Source organism: Nuphar pumila, chromosome 8 (genome assembly GCF_984573655.1).
Source record: "Nuphar pumila chromosome 8, dmNupPumi1.hap1.1, whole genome shotgun sequence".
Taxonomy (NCBI): Eukaryota; Viridiplantae; Streptophyta; class Magnoliopsida; order Nymphaeales; family Nymphaeaceae; genus Nuphar; species Nuphar pumila.
In genome coordinates this window covers 5,248,514-5,271,387 of record NC_143256.1, presented here as the reverse complement: position 1 = coordinate 5,271,387, position 22,874 = coordinate 5,248,514, and the positions used below count along the sequence as shown (strand labels likewise).

General features: G+C 36.2%; 1 protein-coding gene across 1 annotated transcript in view; it reads left to right on the top strand.

Annotated features, from left to right (window-relative positions):
• CPSF160 (cleavage and polyadenylation specificity factor 160) overlaps nt 1–22,874 on the top strand; it is a 233,504-nt gene that overhangs the window by 194,115 nt on the left and 16,515 nt on the right. Inside the window, exons 24-25 of the mRNA XM_090015979.1 lie at nt 866–1,051; nt 13,641–14,023. Of these exons, the coding sequence (XP_089872105.1) occupies nt 866–1,051; nt 13,641–14,023 (569 nt within the window). The remainder of the gene's footprint in view (nt 1–865; nt 1,052–13,640; nt 14,024–22,874) is intronic.

Below are 22,874 nucleotides of genomic sequence, written 5' to 3'. Positions count from 1 at the left end.
CATTACATGGAGCAAAAGCTCCTCTAAAGGAGTTGTAAATACAAAGGGGAGAGCCCCTATGTATACACTCTCAAAGGAACCACCTTGGGGGCTCCCAAAGGAGACGTTGGAGAGCCCCCAACGGTCACATTTGTGACCGTTGGGGGCTCCCAACGTCTCTATTGGGAGGCCCCCAATATGGTACGAAAAGCAAAAAATAAAAAACAGAAAATAAAAGAAATATTACAATGCATATTCCAATTGGAATATGTGTAAAATAACAAATTACAAGAATACCCTTGAGGGTATTTTAGGAAGAGAAAAAATATATATATATATATATATATATATATATAAATAGAGATACGTATACATATATATGTATACGTATCTTTATATATATATAAATATATATATGTACATTTAAGGATTATATTTCAACATACAAATATGTGTACGAGTACACGTATTTTAACATGATGGTCTTCTAAGAATAATATCATCATGGTGTAATATTTTGTCTTTCGTTGAAAGTAAAGTCTTCTGTCTCTATCCTCAGAGTGGTTCAGCAACCACCAGAAATGCAAGTTTCGGTCGAAATGCAAGTTTCGGTCGAAATGCAAGTTTCTAATGTTTTTACTTTGTTTCATCTTGGAATCTTTAAAATGGTTCCATTTTAGTTTCGGTCCAAATGCAAGTTTCGGTTGAAGTGCAAGTTTCTAATATTTTTACTTTGTTTCATCTTGGAATCTTTAAAATGGTTCCATTTTCTTCAATTCATTCAAAGTTTTGCTTTTGTTGGTTAAACTGAGATAATACTTTTTCAGTTTGGTCCACTGGAATCATTCCTGGCAGTAATCTATCATTCATTCCACTGCATTTGTAGGTGAAGAATTTTATCCTTTTGGGTGATATCCACAAAAGCATATACTTTCTTAGTTGGAAGGAACAAGGGGCTCAACTTAGCTTGCTGGCGAAGGACTTTGGATCTCTTAACTGTTTCGCGACTGAGTTTTTAATTGATGGAACTACACTGAGCCTTGTTGTTTCAGATGATCAGAAGAATGTTCAGGTAAAGGTGGTTTGGCTGTTTTCTTTTCATGTATTGCATTTTTTTTATTCTTGCTTGGCAGCATTGTAACTGGTGCTAAGCTTATTTTTGATGCACACACGTAGTAGAATTGAATCATCCATGATTGCTAAGATATGTTAAAAGCCTAGTGGCAAGATTGTAATGTGCCTCCATGATCTTTCATATGCTTATCATGGCTGTCTATGAGCCTGCACTGTCGGCTGCAAATGTATCTGTCACTCTGGTGGTCAATATTACTGTTAATCTTGTTACTTTTGTATTCTGAATATGGAAGGATTGGTATCACCAATATTCTTATGGTGAAGTAAAGCATGACTTCGCCAAGAGGCCAGAATAACAAAAACTTGGGTTAATGTGGGAGCTGCTTGACGGTGTAACTCAGATGATAGAATATTTTCCTTTTTTCCCAGAAGGAACTTGTACATTAGAAAATGAATACACGAATGGTTAGGAAAGGGAAGCGATTCAATTCATTTTTTTATTGGTGTCTGCCATTGATTTTTTACCATATTAACTTTATTATGACCAAAAAGATCAATAAAGATAGAAAGAAGCATGCCCATCTAAAACACGTAAGGCACAATACTTTTTATCTCTCTAAACACCTTAGTTCTGTCAGAGACTTACATCTAAAGAAACACAATGTAAGCTATGTCACATGGGTGTGGGTGCGGGGATGCGGCACTTTCAAAAAACCTGGGTGTGGGGGTGCGGCAAAAATATAAAAAACTATATATATATATATATATATATATATATATATATATATATATATATATATATATATATATATATATATATATATATATATATAAAGTCCAAAAGTTGGACATAAATGACCCTGGGTGCGTTGACTGCACCCAGGGTCAGGTTGACTGCATCGGGTGCGGGTGCGACACAGGTGCGGCACCTAGTTGGAGAATCCCTGTGACATATAGGGAATTTTTTTTTTCTTGGCAATTTTTTTGTTTTTTAGTTCAAGAATTGGACCAAAATGATCCTGGGTGCATTGACCGCACCCAGGGTCGGGTTGACAGCACCCGGTGCTGCACCCGCACCTGCACCCACGTCGAGTCGCATCGACGCGGGTGCGGCACCCTGCTAGCCGAATCCCTGTGACATAGAATGTAAGATAACTCGACGCAGGTGCGGCACCTTGCTAGCCGAATCCCTGTGACATAGAATGTAAGATATTCATGATTTCTTGATGATTCCCTCAAAAATAAAAGTGGAAGTCAAAAGTGTCATCTTATATAATATTTTCTATTTAAAATATGAAGTTGCATTTACTTGTGGATCCATAGAAGGAATTAATGATCGATTTTTAGCAGTACATGTCTTTCATATTCAACTTAGAAAAGCTAATAACTTGTTTTTTGCATGGTGGTTAAAAAAATGTACTTTTATATGAAAGAGCATATGCATACAAATCTTTGGTGGAGAAAGGGATATTGTACAACGGTAAAAGCTTTTTCTTAGCTAAATCTAATTCTACCAGTTATTCAAGAGTTTTTTTTATAAAAAAAACAAAAAACAAAGAATAAATAATAATGTGGTAAGTAACCCTTCAATTGATCTAAATCAACATGAATCAATTGATAGAGGCCAAACCAGTAAGGTAGAAGAAAAGCAAAAATAAAAAAAAAAAATAGGAGAAAAAAACCACTAATTTAGCAGAAAAATTGTGCACGTGAGAATGTGAATCATGTGATTAACATTATCAATGCTGCACTTCTCATGTTTTGCTGCAATGGGTTGAGACTGCCTTGCAACCAAGGTTTTTAAAGGATTTAAGGGTATTGAGGCGTTTTTCGAAAATATGAAAGAGGGTGTAAGCCTGGAGGCATAGCGAGGCATGAGCTTCAATATTTCTCAAGGTTTAAACTAAAAAAGTATTAAGAAATCAACAACTGATAAAATGGAGTAATTATTTATTAATTATAAAATATAAATGAATACAACCTTAGATAATAAAATACAAATCAATATTAAAACATAGCAATAGGAAGTTAAAAAAACATTGAAGCTATTAATGGTTTTTTTAGAGCAACTAGTTAGGTGATGTAAGGGTAAATTTGTAATCTAAGTAGCCAAAAATGGTGAAAATGGACATTAAAAATAAAAAAAAGTAAATTGTAAAAAACAATAATATATTAGACAACCAAAGGGAGGAAGTACTTATTTTAGCTGGCCCTAGCTGTCTACCACAATAAAAGGTAAAAAACAGAGTGCGGGCCTCTTCAAGAGGCCCACGCCTAATGAAATTTCATAAGCCTCTATGCTGGGGAGGCATAAGCCTCACTGTCCACCATGGAAGCGTAAGCCTCAAGGCATTTTTGTGATGTGGAGTGTTAAAGGCGTATGACCTTAGTGCCCCTCAAAACGCCTTTATGTTAAATATGTATATGTAAATGAATATATTTCTGTACTGTATTGTACCACTTGTACAGCATACTGTACTGTATTGTACTGTATTGTATAGCATACTGTACTGTATTGTACTATATTGTACTGTATTGTACAACATACTGTACTGTATTGTACCACTCGTACAACATATAAATATCAATGGAAAGGGGAGAAGACATCATTGCCGCCCAACATTTTTTTTCTCTCTTCCCTCTTACCTCTCTCTCTATCTCTTGCTACGATAGTAAGGTGACTCCCACATCTGATTTCTCACATGGTATCAGAGCTAAGGGCGTGGTAATCACGATCATCTGGAAGGCCCCTAAGGACCTTGACGTGCGTTTTTGGGCGTTCTCAAGGAAAGTGTTTTTTTTTCATCTTTTCTCTGTTGTTTCTCCGTTGAATCACTATATTTCGACGTCGTTTCTTCATTTCCTCATATCGTGCATCTTTTCCTTCTTACATATTCTGTTATCCCCAATTTTATCAACCCTAATTTTTGTTTTCCCCAAATTTGGGAACCCTCATTTCTCAAAAGTGCCTCTTTTCTCAAACTTCTTGTGATTTCTTATCTATTTCTTGCAATATAGTTGATAAATCGTACATTCTGCATGATTAACCAAAAAAAAAATCGTGATTTCCAAAACTCAAAAATTTCTGTCCGTACGGTTCTGTCCGTACAACCTACGAATTTCTGTCGTGCTGTTTGATTCATCTTTGATCTTCTTCCTTATGGATTCTAAAATCAGCCCCGGATTTCTTTCTCAACTTGTTTCTCACAAATTAACTCATGATAACTACTTACTTTGGAAACGCCAAATTCTGTCGTTTATCCGAAGTCATGGTCTTTCCGGGCATCTGGATGGGGGATCACCCGCCCCACCTATGACTATTACGCAAGAGGTATCTGGTAATGATGGGAAGGTGAGTTGCATTGCTATTCCAAATCCTGCGTATGCTGTTTGGTTTCAGAAGGACCAATCTGTGGTTGCCTATTTGACTGCCACGTTATCTGATCGTATATTACAAACTATCTCTGACCATTTTACTGCTGCAGAACTATGGAGACATCTTGCTCACTCTTATTCACAGGTTTCTGAATCACGTGCACTTCAACTGAAATGGCAGTTCCAATCTATGCGAAAGGGAACTAAGACCATTACTGAATTTCTAGGGGATATCAAAATTATCATTGATCAGTTGGCCGCTATTGGATATCCTGTTTCTGACAGAGATGTTGTTCAGCAGGTATTGGGAAGCCTTGGGCCCCAATATCGTATGTTTTGCACTGCATTACAGGTTGCCTCTACACTTCCATGCTTTGAGGATTTACAGGCCAAACTCCTACAGTATGAAGTTAGTTTGACTCAAGATCATCTTATTGATGATCCTCATCCTGTCATGTTTACATCTGGGTCTACCTCATTTCGTCCACCTGCTGCTCATATGGGCCGTGGAGGACTCCTTCCTACTCCTACTGCTCCACCTGCCACTAGAGGTACCCGTGTCCCTACTTGCTTCCATTGCAACAAGCGTGGCCATGTGAAAGCAGATTGTTGGCACAACCCACAGAATCGCAACAAGGCAGGGAGGCCAGGACCAAGAGCTGGACAGATGAATGTTAGACAGTTTCAGGGGCAGCCGCAGGGAAATTTTCGAGCACATCAGGGTACTGATCAGGGACAGAGTGCAGGGTTGCCACATGATGTGCAACAAATTCTGATGACTGCATTTAACAACATGAATTTGCGTCAGAATGATGATGGAGTTTGGTATATTGATTCTGGAGCAGCCGCACATGTTACTTCTGATGCAGGTAAACTTTCCAACATGGTTCCTTATATTGGCACTGGCACTATTGTCACGGGAGATGGTTCCCACCACCCTATTTCTCATACTGGAAATGCATCTCTCTCTTTGTCACAATCTACACTACCATTGAAAAATGTCTTACTCACTCCTGCCATTGAGAAAAACATTTTATCTGTTTCTAAATTGGTTGATGAAACAAATTCATCCATGGAATTTACTCCGTCTTCTGTTTGTCTTAAGGACCTTCGAACCAAGAAGATGCTCGCTAAGGGTGAACGACGCGGAAACATGTACGTCTTCGAAGCAGCCCCCGGGACTTTGAAGACGTCATCTACCGTGTCTCCACCTTTTCCTGCTTATTTGAGTCAGTCTTCTTCTGTTATGCAATGTAATAAGCCAGTTTCTTGGCATCGTCGGTTAGGTCATTGTAGTCAAGGGTTCCTTGACAAATTGTCTTCTCAGGGTTTTATTCCCAAAGTCAAATTAGATCATAAGTGTCCTAGTTGTAATGTCTGCAAGAGTCATGTACTTCCCTTTCAAAGTATCAATAAAAGAGCTTCCAAGCCATTTGAAATTATTCACTCTGATGTTTGGGGCCCAGCTCCTGTTTCATCTCTATCTGGCTCTCGTTATTATGTGTTATTTCTTGACTCTTTCACTCGTTACACTTGGATTTACTTTATGAAATCTAAATCTGAAGTGTTCAAACTTTTCAAACAATTCCATGCTCTTGTTCAGAACCTTTTCAATTCAAATATCACTTATTTCCAGTGTGATGGTGGTGGAGAATACATATCTCATGATTTTAGTGAATATTTAAAGGACCATGGCATCACACGTAACTCCTCTTGTCCTTACACTCCACAACAGAATGGAGTAGCAGAACGTAAGCATCGGCATATTGTTGAAACCGCGTTAAGTATGATGCACAATATTGATATTTCTTTCTCTCTTTGGACTGAGGCCTTTCACACTGCAGTGCATATCATTAACAGGTTGCCTATGGAATTATTAGGAGATCAGTCTCCTTATTATTTGCTTCACGGTTCTCACTCTTCTTATGATGATTTGCATGCTTTCGGATGCATTTGTTATGTCCATGTGGATCATTCTTTACGTAACAAGTTTCAGGACAGAGCAGTTCAGTGCAGATTTCTGGGATATGCCGATGGGTATAAAGGATATAGATGTTATGATCCTATTTTGGGTAAGATTAAGGTGTCTAGAAATGTTGTTTTTGATGATGACCATTTCAGCACTTGTGATACTTCTCAGGTATATGAGCAAACTACTTATGATCCATGGCTTTGTGATACTTTGCTATATGACTCTATCAGAGATCCTGTTGTTGATGAACCAATTCAGTTTGAAGCAGACAACTCCATCATCCAGGATGCACCTTCACGGTTTTCAGGTTTGGTTTATGCCCGTCGAGGAGCCCCTTCAATTCCATCTCACGAGGCTCCCCCTCTTCGACGATCCACACGTGAAAGGCATCCTATCCATCGTTGGGTTAGTTACAACAATTTTTCTCTTGACTTTCAGTTGTTTCTAACCAATGTGGCCAAAGAGAAAGAGCCGTCTACTTTCCATCAGGCAGCCCATTCTCGAGCTTGGGTTGAAGCTATGAACGAAGAAATGGCAGCACTTCATGAATGTCATACATGGGATATTGTTCCTCGACCTGTTGATAGAAATGTTGTTGGTTCCAAATGGGTTTACAAGATCAAGCGTAAACCAGATGGTAGCATTGAAAGATATAAAGCTCGCCTTGTTGCACGCGGATTCACACAACAATATGGGCAAGATTATGAGGAAACTTTTAGCCCTGTTGTCAAAATTGGCACCATTCGTGTGATCCTCACTTTGGCACTTCAGCATGGTTGGTCTCTTAGCCAGTTGGATGTCAAGAATGCGTTCCTACATGGGGACTTGAAGGAAGAGGTGTATATGGAGCAACCTCCTGGATATAGTGAACATGATGCGGCTACATGGGTTTGTAAATTGAGAAGGTCTCTTTATGGTTTAAAACAGGCATCTCGGTCTTGGTTTGAGAGTTTCTCCATGGAAATTCAGCAGCATGGCTTTTCTAAGAGTATACTTGATCATTCTTTATTTATGTATAAGAATGATCATGTTACTACTTGGGTTCTTATATATGTTGATGACATCATTATCACTGGGAGTGATGATGCACATATTGCCTTGGTCAAGTCTTTACTCATGGCCAAATTCAAGATGAAGGACTTAGGCCCATTGCGATACTTCTTGGGAGTTGAAGTCGATAGACAAGATGATCGACTCACTCTAAGTCAACACAAGTATACTCTTGACATTCTTCACACCACTGGTATGATTAATTGTAAACCTCTCAGCACCCCATCTGTCTTAAATCATAAGTTTAGTGCAAAAGAAGGCCAATTATATCATGATTCCACTTTATATCGCCGCATTGTTGGTATGTTGCAATATCTTACATTTACAAGACCTGACATTGCTTATGCTGTAAATCAAGCATCTCAGTTTATGCATGCTCCCACTGATTGTCATATGGAATGTATTAAGCGTATTCTCAGATATCTGAAAGGGACTATTGGAGATGGATTGCTCTATCACAAAGATGAAAGCTTCACTATAGGACACCGTCTACTTACATATTGTGATGCAGATTGGGGTGGGGACCCTGATGAGCGTAGGTCGGTTTCAGGATATTGTGTTTTTATTGGCCCAAATATTGTCACTTGGAGTAGTAAGAAACAAAAGGCCATTGCTAAATCCAGCACTGAGGCAGAGTACAGGGCAATGGCAGCAGGGACAGCTGATGTCACTTGGGTACGACATCTTCTTCAAGAGTTGAATGAACCTATCTCTTCCTCTCTGCTTTTATGTGATAATCAAAGTGCCATTAATATTTCTTTTAACCCTATTCATCATTGTCGCACGAAACACATTGAGATTGATCAGCATTTTGTTAGACAAAAGATTGAAACAGAAGAAATTGAGGCTTCGTATGTCAGATCAGAAGACCAAGTAGCAGACATCTTCACCAAAGGATTGGTTAGTCATCAATTTTGGTTACTTAAGGGCAAGTTGAGCATGATTGAAGATCATCCTCAACTTGAGGGAGGCTGTTAAATATGTATATGTAAATGAATATATTTCTGTACTGTATTGTACCACTTGTACAGCATACTGTACTGTATTGTACTACTGTACTGTATTGTACTGTATTGTACAGCATACTGTACTGTATTGTACTATTGTACTATATTGTACTGTATTGTACAACATACTGTACTGTATTGTACTATTGTACTGTATTGTACCACTTGTACAACATATAAATATCAATGGAAAGGGGAGAAGACATCATTGCCGCCCAACATTTTTTTTCTCTCTTCCCTCTTACCTCTCTCTCTATCTCTTGCTACGATAGTAAGGTGACTCCTACATCTGATTTCTCACACTTTAAAAGTGTTGCTTGCAACTGTGTGAATTAAGGCTGCAGTTTCTCATGTTTGCAAAAATGGGTTGAGAGTGCCTTGCAACTACGGTATAGTTGCAGCCTTTTCAGACTCGATTTCTCAGGTTTCAAGGGATTGGCTTTCTTAGGTTTTCTGGGTTGAGAATGTAACACCCCAAAATTTTTAACCTTAATTATAGTTCAAATATTGAAATTTCGAGACCATTTTTTTTTTATAAGTATAAGTAAATCAGATCTTATAATGCGGAAACGATTTTTAAAAACGGTTAAGACTTTGGGCGCGGTTACACTAAACATAACAATCAAATCAAAATGTACATGATATACACATTTCAAACCACGTATAATATAAGACTGAAATATGAAGAGTTTTAATTTCATTTCAAATCAGAGTATGAAAACAATACTTCAGTCTCTACATGATCAAGTACTTAAAACGAAAAGATCATGAATAACAAGATCGCAAGGTAAGAGTAGACCCTCGAGGATGCAGCTCGACCAGACCTTCGCTCAAAATACTCATCATACTTTACCTGCATTACCTGTCTCCCATAAAACGGGGTCAGACTCGCTAAAGTCTGGTAAAGCAACCCAAACTTAAAGAAAACATATCAAGCATTTAAAGGTAAAGATATATTATTCATCAATCGTCAAGTGATAGACAAGGGAACAACGTCCTATGAGTCATTCATTTCAAGCATTCGAATATAAAGCATTTAAAAGCATTTCATAACTTAATATTATGTTCAACCTTAACTCACGTCATAAAGCATAATCTATATGCATCTAAGACCTTCAGATCATTGCATCATTTTCATATGCATTCATAATTCTTATAAACAATAAGTCAAATCACATTTGACCATTGCAACGTGAAACACATGCACATACCTTTTAAGTAATTTATTTAGATATTCATGATACACATCAATCATGATACATAGGGGTGATATATTTACTCAGTCAATCATAATGCATTCATTTGCAATGAAACTATGTAGGCGTGATGTATCATTCACCTAATAAGTCAAAACTAGTCATTTGTAGGCGTGATGTGTCATTCACCTATACACTAACATAAGCATCACAATTATAACTTCATATCAAGATCTAAAATCAATAAGGATCTGATTATCATATCTGAGTTCAATATATAATTATGCTATAATAGAAAAGTCAAATCTATAGATTCATAACTGACTATCTCAATTAACTCAAAAGATCATCACAATTCATCATAACATTTCATTTATTCATAATAAAGATTTACAAAAATCCACGCCGGATCACCTGGTTTGGGAAATGTACAACCTCACAAGGAGTTATCACCTTAGACGGATGGTCTGCCTGGTCTTGGACAATGCACTTCCTCACATGAATATACCGTCTTCGCGGGCTACCCGCTCCTGGACACTACACTCTCTCACATACACTTACCGCTCTAGCCGGATTACCTGATCTGGTCATGCACACCCTCACAGAGAATCCTTTGGGAACAGTTCCTCAACGAGTACCATATCCAGTGAAAACTATTGTGATACATGCATCAATACAATTGACTACTCTCAGGGTCGATAGCCATCAATACAAGCATAAACATGTATACAATCAAAGCATCACATCATACATCACTTTATATGACATTAAAATTATAAAATCACACATTTAACCAATAAAGCTTCATGAACCAAAGTTCACTATTGAACTTAAACATTTATCGCATGCATTCATAATTTTATTTCACGTGGCATTTAAATCATATCATACATAAGCATATTATCCTACGCATCATATCATCGCCACAAAAAACATTGCACTTCGTAAATTGAACCTCGAAGCATGCGTAAATAAAACGTGAGTTCTATGCATGCATACGTGAACATGCACATTTCATAATACGAAGCAACTAAACCTCAATATACATAACTCCTACGTAGTTCGAGATTTGTACACACGATAAAAGTCATGCATTTTTCATCACATGAATCGATATATCACCTTAGATATAATTGTGTAAGGGTTGGTCAAAATTTCATTGACCATCCTACTGTACATCATACACATATATTTCTCAAGCAAATAAGACATACAAGTTCAAAACAATTTATAACATTAGCATGTATTCTTCTATAAAAGAATAAATGAGGCCATCATATGACAAGACAATATATAACATTCACAGTATACATCGAACACGACTTATACATATTCATAGTAGTTATACATGCACCATGTATCAAATTCATACAAACACACAAAGCAATATAGTATGCGCAAACCAAAGTATGATGACAACATTACGTACATATTATACATTCATAAGTGCACAAACATTCAAACCCACACACAGGTGTACCTGCAGTAAACACACTCGATATTCCGCTAACTACAATCATGACAAGCATGATCTCCGAACTACAATCACAAGAGTCCTAGATATCCACAACTAAGTGAAGTGTGTGAGCATAACTTGTATTTGCAATTCATCTAGATATTCAGTGCAACATCATGCTTATACAATTAGTGCCTAAACATGCTCTCTATAAGTTCAGTTAAAGTATCTTACCTTAATAATATGAAGAACAATGAATCGAAACTCAAAAGTCCTAGGAGTTTCGATGTCCGCAAAGACCGCTACCCAAGCAATACAATGAACCCTTCATGTGCGATCGCAAATGCCAAAAACTCAAAAAATGCCAATTATAACAAGATTAACCAAAAATAACAAATTACCCTATAAATCATTACCAAGAGCTAAATAACATACAAATACACTCCAATAATTTACAAACTCCATCATATATATATATATATATATTGATTTATAGCCCAAAATAGTTCTATAAATGCAAATTATACCCTGATTGACTTGAATGAACAAATGAATATGTAATAAATAATAAATGAAATTCAAAAGCTAGAAACACATTTCTAATTTGGAGATAAAAACATGAGTTCTTTATTTATTAATAATCCTTAAAAATTACGGGTTTTACAGAGAATGTCTCACCTCCTTTCTCATTTCCATAAACTACCTTCGCAATTTCTTTCTCCCAAATAACCACCAGGGTACTACTTTGACCAAACCCCAAACCCCAAACCCAATCCTCAACTCCCATTCCAACTACCAGCTCTTGTATCCATTGAATTTTCTCTTACATGCATTACTCTTAGGCGAACCTTATCCTATGCTTAAAGATGATGATTGGTGTTAATTGAACCACATATTGCCTGCATGTCTTTGTGTGACATAAGCTATTAGGGTCCTTTAAATAAGTGGCTAGCTAGACAGGTGGGGGAAGAAAATTGCAGTGTCCACATGACATAAGCTAAATGATAAAGTTTGCGAACTTCTTTTGATACAGTTTATAGATATGCTTATACCCCAATATATTGTTTCTGCTTTATGTGAACTTAAAAGGGCCTCGCTTTTTGAGATTTTTATTCTTAGCAACCTATGTCACATGGGTGCGGGTGCGGGCGCGGGTGCGGGTGCGGGTGCGGGTGCGGGGATTCGGCACTTCCAAAAAACCCGGGTGCGGGGGTGCGGCAGGGGCAAAAATGTAATAAGTAATATATATATATATATATATATATATATATATATATATATATATATATATATATATATATATATATATATATATATATATATATATAAATAAAGGGGGTTGGGGAATAGGCGGGGTTTTTTTTTAAAAAGGGGGTTGGGGAATAGGCGGGGTTTTTTTTTTAAACTTTGCAGCTGTCAGGCAGCTGCTGTCAGCAGCTGACAGGCAGCTGCTGACAGCAGCTGACAGACAGCTGCTGACAGCAGCTGACAGACAGCTGCTGTCAGCAGCTGTGCTGACAGCACAGCTGACAGCTGCTGTCAGCAGCTGTGCTGACAGCTGCTGTCAGCAGCTGTGCGTGAAAACTGAAAAACTTACTTTATGCTAGTCTGTCAGCAGCTGACAGACTAGCATAAAGTTTTTTAAAAAAAAATTCGAAGCCCATTTGGGCAATTTTTTTTTTTAAAAATGGACATTAATGATCCTGGGTGCGGTCAACGCACCCAGGATCGAGTTGACCGCACCCGGTGCGGCACCCGCACCCGCACCCGCGTCGAGTCGCGTCGACGCGGGTGCGGCACCCTCCTAGCCGAATCCCTGTGACATAGTTAGCAACTAGTCTGTGCTGCAAAGCTTCTATCACATGAACTCTTGATGGTAGCTTGAGTGGTTGTTTAGACAGTTTTTATACTGTCTTCTGGTTTTATATGTTGTGTCCAGAATGATCTTTGCTTAACATTAAGATTAAAGCTCTTTGTCCGTACATTTTTTGCAAGGAAACATGATCGTTTTTCCATAGCAAATTTCATGTATGCAACGGAAATAACTACTTAAGATGATATGCACGTGCACAATTAGGGATCCACAAGATTATGTGGTGATGCTCATCTTTGAAGACTCTCTCTCTCTCTATCAACATATGTTCCCACATTGAACATTCCTACAGATAGACTAATACTGTTGTTTATGCTTGGCACTGCAAATTGTATTTTCCTGACCTCTTTGACAGCATCCAAAGAGGTCATTGCTAGACCCAGGTCCATTACTAATAGGATATGGGTATGGGGATTAAATTGCATTCATGTTTTTTTGTTAATACAGTTTATGAATTGTGATAAACCAAGTTTTTTATGATTTTATGTTTTCATTATAAAGAGATCTTAGAATTGTGTATAAGTTCGCAATATTTTCTTCTGTTCTATACTAGGGTCCTTTTTCTAGTGTCCATTTGTTCTTTCTTGCCCTCTTTTATTTCAATGATTTGTTTCTGTACAAACCATTTTTCATTTTTATGGTTGCACCTTACATGCAGATCTTCTATTATGCTCCGAAATTGGTGGAGAGTTGGAAAGGACAGAAGCTTCTGCCTAGGGCCGAGTTTCATGTTGGTGCCCATGTGACAAAGTTCCTCCGTTTGCAGGTGCTACCAACTTCTTCAGATCGAACTGTAGCTTCTGGTGCTGATAAAACAAATCGCTTTGCTCTGCTGTTTGGCACTCTGGATGGCAGCCTTGGTTGTATTGCACCATTGGAAGAAGGCACATTCCGAAGGCTACATATGTTACAGAGAAAGCTAGTAGATGCTGTTCCACATTTGTGTGGGTTGAATCCCTTGTCTTTTCGACAGTTCCGTCACAATGGAAAGGCCCATCGGCCTGGCCCTGATAATATTGTAGACTGTGAGCTTCTTTGCCAGTAAGTTAACTATTTTATCCTTTTCAAATAATTTGCTGTTTTCTTTTTTCCTTTTGAAATTTGCTACTTGATATGGAAAACTGGCTGCTATCATGGAATGCCCCCAAATATTTGGAAATTTTGAGGCAATAATTATGACTAAAGCTCTCTCTCTCTTTCAATATTAACCTGAGACCTTCAGCTAATGTAGTGTGACTCGCCTAGGTGTTAAAATATATGTATATATATATACACATTCATGTATGGTACTATATATATATCAATATATGTATATATATAAGTGTAAATTAATGCAACCCTCAGGGGTATTTTCATCATATGTAATTAGCACAGTCCACTAGGGACTTTTTCCTGCTTTTTATTTTGTTTCTTTTTTATTTGTTTTTTGTCTTTATTTATTTTTTGTCTTTATTCATCATAGGACTTTTTGGTCCTCCCATGTAGCTGTTGGGATTCTCCCCAAAGGTTACATTTGTGACCATGGAGGAGCTCCCAACAGCCCTGTGGGTGCTCCCCACTTTGTGATTCTATGTATCATGCCCGTTAGTGGTCTTATTGTTGTGTGTTTAGAGATATCTCTTGTGATTTCACATTTCATTACCTGGTATCAGAGCTCATTGGGTTCTTTTGATCTTGGAAGCCTTGCATGTGGTGATTGACTATAGTGTGCTTGTGATTAAGGTATGTTGCTTTCTCTTCCTCTTTACCTACCTCTTCTTCATCATGGAGCATGAATCAACAGTGGGGCTCTCCTTCAAACTCAATGGGTTTAACCACTTGATGTGGGCTTCGGCTATGAAAAATCATCTTAGAGGAAAGAAACTTTAGGGATTTGTACTGGGCACTACTCTTGAACCATCCTTAAAGCTCACCAAAATTGAAGAAAATTTTGAGAAAGCTCTCGTTGAAGATGATCGTGTTAAAGCCATTAATGAACATCAAATAAAAAGTAGAGGATTAAAAAAACAACCATTCTGAAATTTTGGCATGCTTTTGTGAAAAATCCTTGCAAACAATCAAGTTTTCAAATAACTTGATACTTCAAATACTCAAGACATATGCTAGCATAAAATAACATTCAAATGCTTTACAACACAAAAGAGAAGAAGTGCAACAAATGCACTGTTTTTATAAACGTAAGGAGGCAAACCCCTCTTTATAATACACTATTACCATGGGCTCACAACCCTTATTTATAGGGCCTCTCAACTCTTAAAGAGTCGTTGGGCTATTCCCAATGGCTCTAGGAATCAGCCCAACGACTCTTATTTAAACTGTTGTACATAAATAGTACATAAAAAAATAAAATAAAAATGAAAAATTACAAAAATAAGAAAATAAAAAATACAAGAATATACTTATATACTTTAAATATTTATTTATATACATATACTTGTACATATACTTTTTCTTCTATTATGAAGAGTATATATATATATTCAAGTATATACATATATGTATTATTTTGGTGAAATCACCGAAAGTTTGTCAAGTAAAAAGTTGAATCTTGGTGAGCACAATGCTTTGGTGAAGAAATCCCCAAGTTGATATTCTGATGTCACATAGAGAAGATCAATAGTCTTCTTTAATTATTCTTCATGAACAGAATGACAATCCATCTCTATATGCTTGGTTCTTTCATGAAACATATGATTTCGAGCAATGTGTATGGAGTTCTTGTTGTCACAGCATAATCTTGTAGGATTCTGAAGATAAATTCTCATATCTAAAATTAGTTGTTTGAGCCACACGATTTTCATGGTAGTAGTCGCCATCGCTCTATATTCAGCTTCTGTAGATGATAGTGACACCTTATGTTGTTTCTTGCACCTCCATGAAATTAACGATTCACTTAGAAACACACAAAAACCAATGATTGAGCGCCTATTATTTGGATCCCCTCCTCAATCAGCATCAGAGTATGCAATAAGATCTAAGGAGGAAGAAGATTATAGAAAAACTCTCTTATTTATTGTGCCTTTAATGTATTTGATAATCCTCGTCACTGCACTCATATGAGCTGATGTTGGAGCGTGTTGAAACTGACAGGCTACATGTACAACCTGAGCTATGTCTGGTCTTGTAATACTTAAATATACAAGAGATCCCACGAGCTGTCTAAAGGGGGTTGGATTGTCTAAAGGAACTCCATCATCGACTCGTATCTTGATTCCAAGAGTCTTTGGGGTGTCAATAACCTTATCATCTGATAGTCCTGACCTGTCAATAATATCTGAAGCAAACTTTGTTTGTGACAATATGTATCCTCTGTTAGAGTATGATGCTTCTATACCAAGAAAGTATGTTAGGAACCCAAGATCTGTCATTTCAAAAGAATTTTTCAAAAACTGTTTTACTTTCTTGATTTCTTTGTCACTCCCTGTAATCAACATATCATCAACATATAAAAGTAAAATTATAATACCAGTAGAAGAATTCTTGATAAATAAAGCTGTATCAGTATAGCATGGTTTAAAACCATATCTTGTAATAACATTGTTAAAAGTATCAAACCAAGCTTTAGGTACTTGTTTGAGACCATACAATGCCTTTTTTAATTTAAGCACTTTTCCTGAAGGAATTATCAATCCAGGTGGAGCATCTATGTATACTTTCTCATAAAGATTCTCATTTAACAAGACATTTTTAACATCAATTTGAAATATATTCAAATTTTTAATAACTGCAATATCTACACGCATTCGAACAATGGTCATTCTCGCAACAGGAGCAAAAGTTTCTTGGTAATTCACTCTGTATTCTTGAGAATATCCTTTGGCAATTAGCCTAGCTTTATGCATTTCCAATGATCCATCACTTTTGGTTTTTACTTTAAAAACCCATCTACATCCTATGGTCTTCTTTCTAATGGGTAAATTTAAAATTTCCCAAGTGTTAGCTTCTTTAAGAGCGTCTAACTCTATATGCATAACTTTTATCCATTCAGGTAACTTTTTTGCTTTATTGTAACATGAGGGTTCAAAATATGAATGAATAGTTATAAGACATGCTATATGTCTAGGGGAGAATGAGTCATAAGATACAAATTTATTTGGAATTCTTGAGATTCGTTTAGATCTACGATGATGGTTTGTTCTGAAAGAATTTCTAATGCTTCTTGGTTACTTTGATTTACACTTTCATTGGTTGTATTTTGATTTCTTCTAGTGTATACTATTGGTTCAACTCATGTTTTAACTTCAATAGGAGGTTGTACATAACTATTTTCATCATTAGACAACAGTTTAAACAAGAAAAAATAATAAGAATTTATGTCTTGTGACATGTTTTCTTCAAATCCACTTTCATTTTCAACAAAATTGACATTTCTTGAGACAAGAAGTTTATCATTTTTTATATCATAGCATTTAAATCCCTTTTGGGTTTCAGAGTAACCAATGAACGCACATGGGATAGCCTTAGAGGATAGTTTATCTCCTTTATTATTTAAAACATAACATTTACAACCAAAGATTCTCAGTCTTTGATAGTCAAGTTGATATTTGAATAATTTTTCAAAGAAAATTTCATTTGACAAAGTTTTTGAAGATATCCTGTTTATGAGATATACTGCGGTTAATATAACCCCAGCCCAAAGATTTTTAGGAACATTTCTAGCAATAAGAAAAGTTCTTGTAGTTTTCATAATATGCCTGTGTTTTCTTTTTGAAATTCCGTTTTGTTGTGGGGTTTTAGGACACGATTTTTTATGTAAAATTCCTTCGTTTTCTAAAAATTGTTTAAACTCATTTGACAAGTATTCTCCTCCAGAGTCGGTTCTAAGAATTTTGAGCTTATTTTCAAATTGATTTTTAATCATGTTATGGAATGTTTTGAAGGTTGCAAATAGATCTGATTTAAATTTAAGAATGTAAATCCAACAATATCTACTGAAGTCATCGATAAACACAACATAGTAGGAGAATCCTCTTTTAGAAACAATAGGACCAGGACCCTACACATCCGAATGAACTAATTCAAAAGGCATTGAAGAGTAAAAGGTTCTTTGATCATAAGGCAAGGCTATCATTTTACTAAGTAAACATTCTTTACATTCAAAATTTTCTTTACAAGGATTCTTGGTAACAGGAACAAAATTTAATTTCCTTATATTTGGATGCCTAAGTCTATGATGCCAAGTCCGTATATCTTTTGTTTGGGCAGTGTTACAAAATGATTCCTTTGGAATACAAAGGAAATCCATATAATAGAGATCTCCTTTCCTAGAACCTTCCTCAATCAATTTTTTGGACTGGCGATCCTACACCCAATATTTAATTGATGTGAAAATGACATCATATCCATGATCCAAGATTTGAGACACTGAAAGTAGGTTAAGATGAAGTTTTGGAACAAGTCTTATTTTTGGAATGTAAAATTTGTTATCTTTTGACAAATTATTTTTAAAAATTCTAACACCCTCTATTTCTAAGGTAGTGCCATCGGCAGTAGAAACAAAAGATGCATTCGAATTAGGTTGAGATTCGGATAATATAGACTTATGTGGGGTCATATGAAAAGAAGCTCCTGAATCAATAAGCCAAGAACACTTACCAGGAGTAAAAAAGGATGCAATAGCCGCTCCTGAGGTAGATCCTTTGAGTAATGGTTGCAATGCTTCCGTCAATTCAGACAATGATTTTGTGAGGTCTTTGAGATTCAGAGTATCCTCATCTTTTTTTGATAGTGCAGTGGCAACATGTTTTTCTTGAGGCCTATATTTGTATTTAGGACATTGGGGCCTAATATGACCAGGTTTATTAAAGTTATGGCAAATGATTTTTGATTCTTCTCTATTCTTGCTAAAATGAGGAGGTTTATATGGCTTGATATAATGTTCGCGGCAAGTGCATAATCCTCTTCTTGGCCATTTCTAGAAGTAGCAAGCACACTAACATTTTTACTCATATTTAGCCTAGTTTCTTATCCACTAAGCTTAGTAAGAATCTCATGAATAGGAGGAGGAGATGAAGATGATAGCAAGGAAGCCCTTGTTTGTTCAAACTTGGGTCTCAAACCATAAAGAAAAGCGAAGAATCTATCTTCTTCAACTTGAACTCTTCACATTTCTATACATTCACCTTCCCATTTGGGTTCAAATTGGGCAAGTTGGGTTCATATGAAAGATAACTCCATAAAGTAATCTCTTACATTTTTATCTATTTGTTTGATATTTCTAACTTTTTCTTGGAGATAATACTTGTGAGCTATATCTTTTTCGGTAAACATACCTCTAAGATATTCCCATGCTTCATTTGCCTTTTTGAAGCTTAATAGGTTTGAGACAATGTTTGTCTAAACTCCACTTAGCATCCATGAAAGAATTTTTGTGTTTTTCATTTCTCATTCATCTAATTTCTTGTAGTATTCTTCCATGGCTTTGTTTCTTTCGTCAAAACTAGTCTCAATCTCGTTTTCACCTAATGTAATTTTGGGAGTATGTTCAAGAATAATACCTCTTGTGAATCCCCATAAACCTTGACCTTTGATGAATGTCTTCAAGTGTCCCGCCCAAATGTTATAGTTGCTTCCTTCAAGTTTGAATGGCGGAATAAAGTTGGAGTTGCTTGTGTTGTGTGGGAAAAATTCACCTATAGTGAATTAGAAGACAAAAAAAACCACCATCACGAAGGAGAATAAGCAGGCTTTTCGAGGCAGCCCACCAATGCACGGTTGATCATATACCAAGCTTTGATACCATGTGAAAAATCCTTGCAAACAATCAAGTTTTCAAATAACCTGATACTTCAAATACTCAAGACATATGATAGCATAAAATAACATTCAAATACTTTACACCACAAAAGAGAAGAAGTGCAACAAATGCACTGTTTTTATAAACGTAAGGAGGCAAAACCCCTCTTTATAATACAATGTTACAATAGGCTCACAACCCTTATTTATAAGGCCTGACAACTCTTAAAGAGTTGTTGGGCTATTCCCAATGGCTCTAATTAGAGTCGTTGGGAATCAACCCAACGACTCTTATTTTAACTGTGTACAACAGTCAGTGGCTGACTGTGTATAGAAATAGTACATAACAAATAAAAATAAAAATAAAAAATTACAAAAATAAGAAAATAAAAAATACAAGAATATACGTATATACTTTAAATATTTATTTATATACATATACTTATATATACATATTTTACTATTACGAAGAATATATATATATATATATATTCAAGTATATACATCTATGTCACATGGGTGCGGGTGCGGGGATTCGACACTTCCAAAAAACCCGGGTGCGGGGGTGCGGCAGGGGCAAAAATGTAATATATATATATATATATATATATATATATATATATATAAAGGGGGTCAGCTGCTGCAGCTGACAGCTGCTGTCTGTCAGCATTACTTTTTTTTAAAAAAAATTCGCAGCCTATTTGGGCAATTTTTAAAAAAAAAAAAAATCCAAAACAAGAATGGACTTTAATGATCCTGGGTGCGGTCAACGCACCCAGGATAGGGTTGACCGCACCCGGTGCCGCACACGCACCCACGTCGAGTCGCGTCGACACGGGTGCGGCACCCTGCTAGCCGAATCCCTGTGACATAGATATACATATATGTATTATTTTCTAACAGCTTTATGAACAATGTAGACATAAAAATATGTGCCAATATTGCTAAATTTTATTAGATCCAATGAAGCTTGGTTCTTTCTTAAGGGTATGTATACCCAAAAGGATCTTGCTAGACAATATTTTTGTTAAGAACAAGATTAAATCCACCAAACAAGGGAACATGTGTGTCCGAGATTATTTTAACATCTTGTCTCCCCTTTGGGATGAATTGGCACTACTTGAGCCATAATGGGTGGCTCCCAAAGAAACACTTTTTTCAATTGAGAACAAATTGAGAAGAAACACTTTTTTCAATTCCTTCATGGTCTTAGACTAGAATTTGAACAAGTGAGATCCTCTCTCCTTCATAGAACCAAGGTTATTCCTCTTGAAGATGCTTTTGCCGAGGTATTTTAATAGGAAACTCGCCTTTGCATGAACAATAAGAATGATGATGTTTTGATCATTACTAGGTCGGGTTCCAATGTAAGGGCCTATAAGTCCCTCTACTTTGTAAAACAAAATAAATATAATAGTGGATATAAGAAGGGTGTTATTTGTCACTATTGTAATGAACTGGGACATATAAGACCGGTATGTCCAAAGCTTAATGGCAAAATGACTTCCGTTGGAGAAATCACACCCAAGAAAAAAGAATTCAATAAAAGTGGATGAGATATGAAAGACACTCTTAGTCAAATATTGGAGGCACTTCAACTTCTCAAATCATCTTCTAGTTCTGGTGCCGCCATTGCATCTTCTTCATCTCCTCTAGGTATGTTGGTTCTTGACTCGAGTGTTTCCTTTCATATGACCCCTCATAAGAATGCCTTCTCCGAAGTTTACACTAAGTCGACCTCTTACGTTTCAACGACTGATGAAACCTCTTTGAAAATAAGTAGTATTGGAACTCTTGACTAAAAAAATCCTCAAAAAGTTCTTGTGCCAAAAATAAGGGTTGTTCCAAAATTAAATTTGAATCTTTTTTCCGTCTCTCAAATCTTCGATCATGGTTGTAAAATTTCTTTCTCATCTAAAAATTGCACCATGCAGGATCTTCAGGTAGGGAATCTGTTTGGGCAAGGCCATATGAGGGACGATCTTTACTGTATAGATTTTTTATCTCTTTCGCCTAAGTCATTTTGTAATTATGTACAAGACAAAAGTATTGATACTTGACATAAGAGTCTTGGGCATCCTACTTTTTTCAAATAGGTATCTCTTTCCTTTTTGAAAAAAATATTTGTAATGAAAATGATACATCTTGCAAAGATTTCATTTTTGGATAAATGAAAGTTGTTTTCTTTCTTCATAGAAATTTTTTTTCTACTCGACCTTTTGAAATAGTGCATTCGGATGTATGGGGTACGTCACCGGTCATATCAAAAGGAGGGTACTACTATTATGTTATTTCCATTGATGACTTCACTTGATGCATATGGATTTATTTTCTAAATCTTAAATCCGTAGTGTTCTCCTTTTTTAAGGAGTTTCACATAGTTGTTAAAAATCAATTTCTTAGCTAACATATCTACTTAGATCGGATTCAGAAGCAGAGTACTATCACAAAATGGTGCAGAACCCATGACATTCCAAATCTTAATCCAAATGCTAAATTGAAATACATTTGAATACTAAGAAAATACAAACTAATACAAGTTTTGTAAATAAATTATTTTATTCATAATGAACAATAAAATACATAAAAATCTCACTACAAAATGCACTCAAGAACACTAAAAAATATCTAGAACTACCCATCACTCTCTCAAAACTCACTCATGCACACACCCACTTATTTATAGAGAAGAAGATAGAGAAGAGAGAAAAGGGGAGTACCTTTTCTAGCTGTCTTTCCAACAACTAGAAACAGTCAACCTCAGTTGACTATAGTATATATATTATATATACAACTATATGTATATATATTAGACTATAGTATATATATTATATATACAACTATATGTATATATATTATGTACTATATATATACTGTTAAGAAGTAGTCGTCACATATGGGTAGTTTAGTAACTACTCATATGTGACAAGGGCATTATTGTAAATAAGGTGTGTCTAATCTCTCTATTTAAGTGAGATTAGACCTAACTATCAATAGACGATTCTTCTCTTTCTCTCTCTCTCTCCTCTGTTTTTCTTTTCCTGTTTTCTGGCAGTCTCCCTAGTCGACTTCAACATGATATCAGGGCCATCCACCCTGGGTGCCTAACGTCATCGGCGACGCTGCTCAGCCACCGTCGTGAGACGTCGCTGCCTGA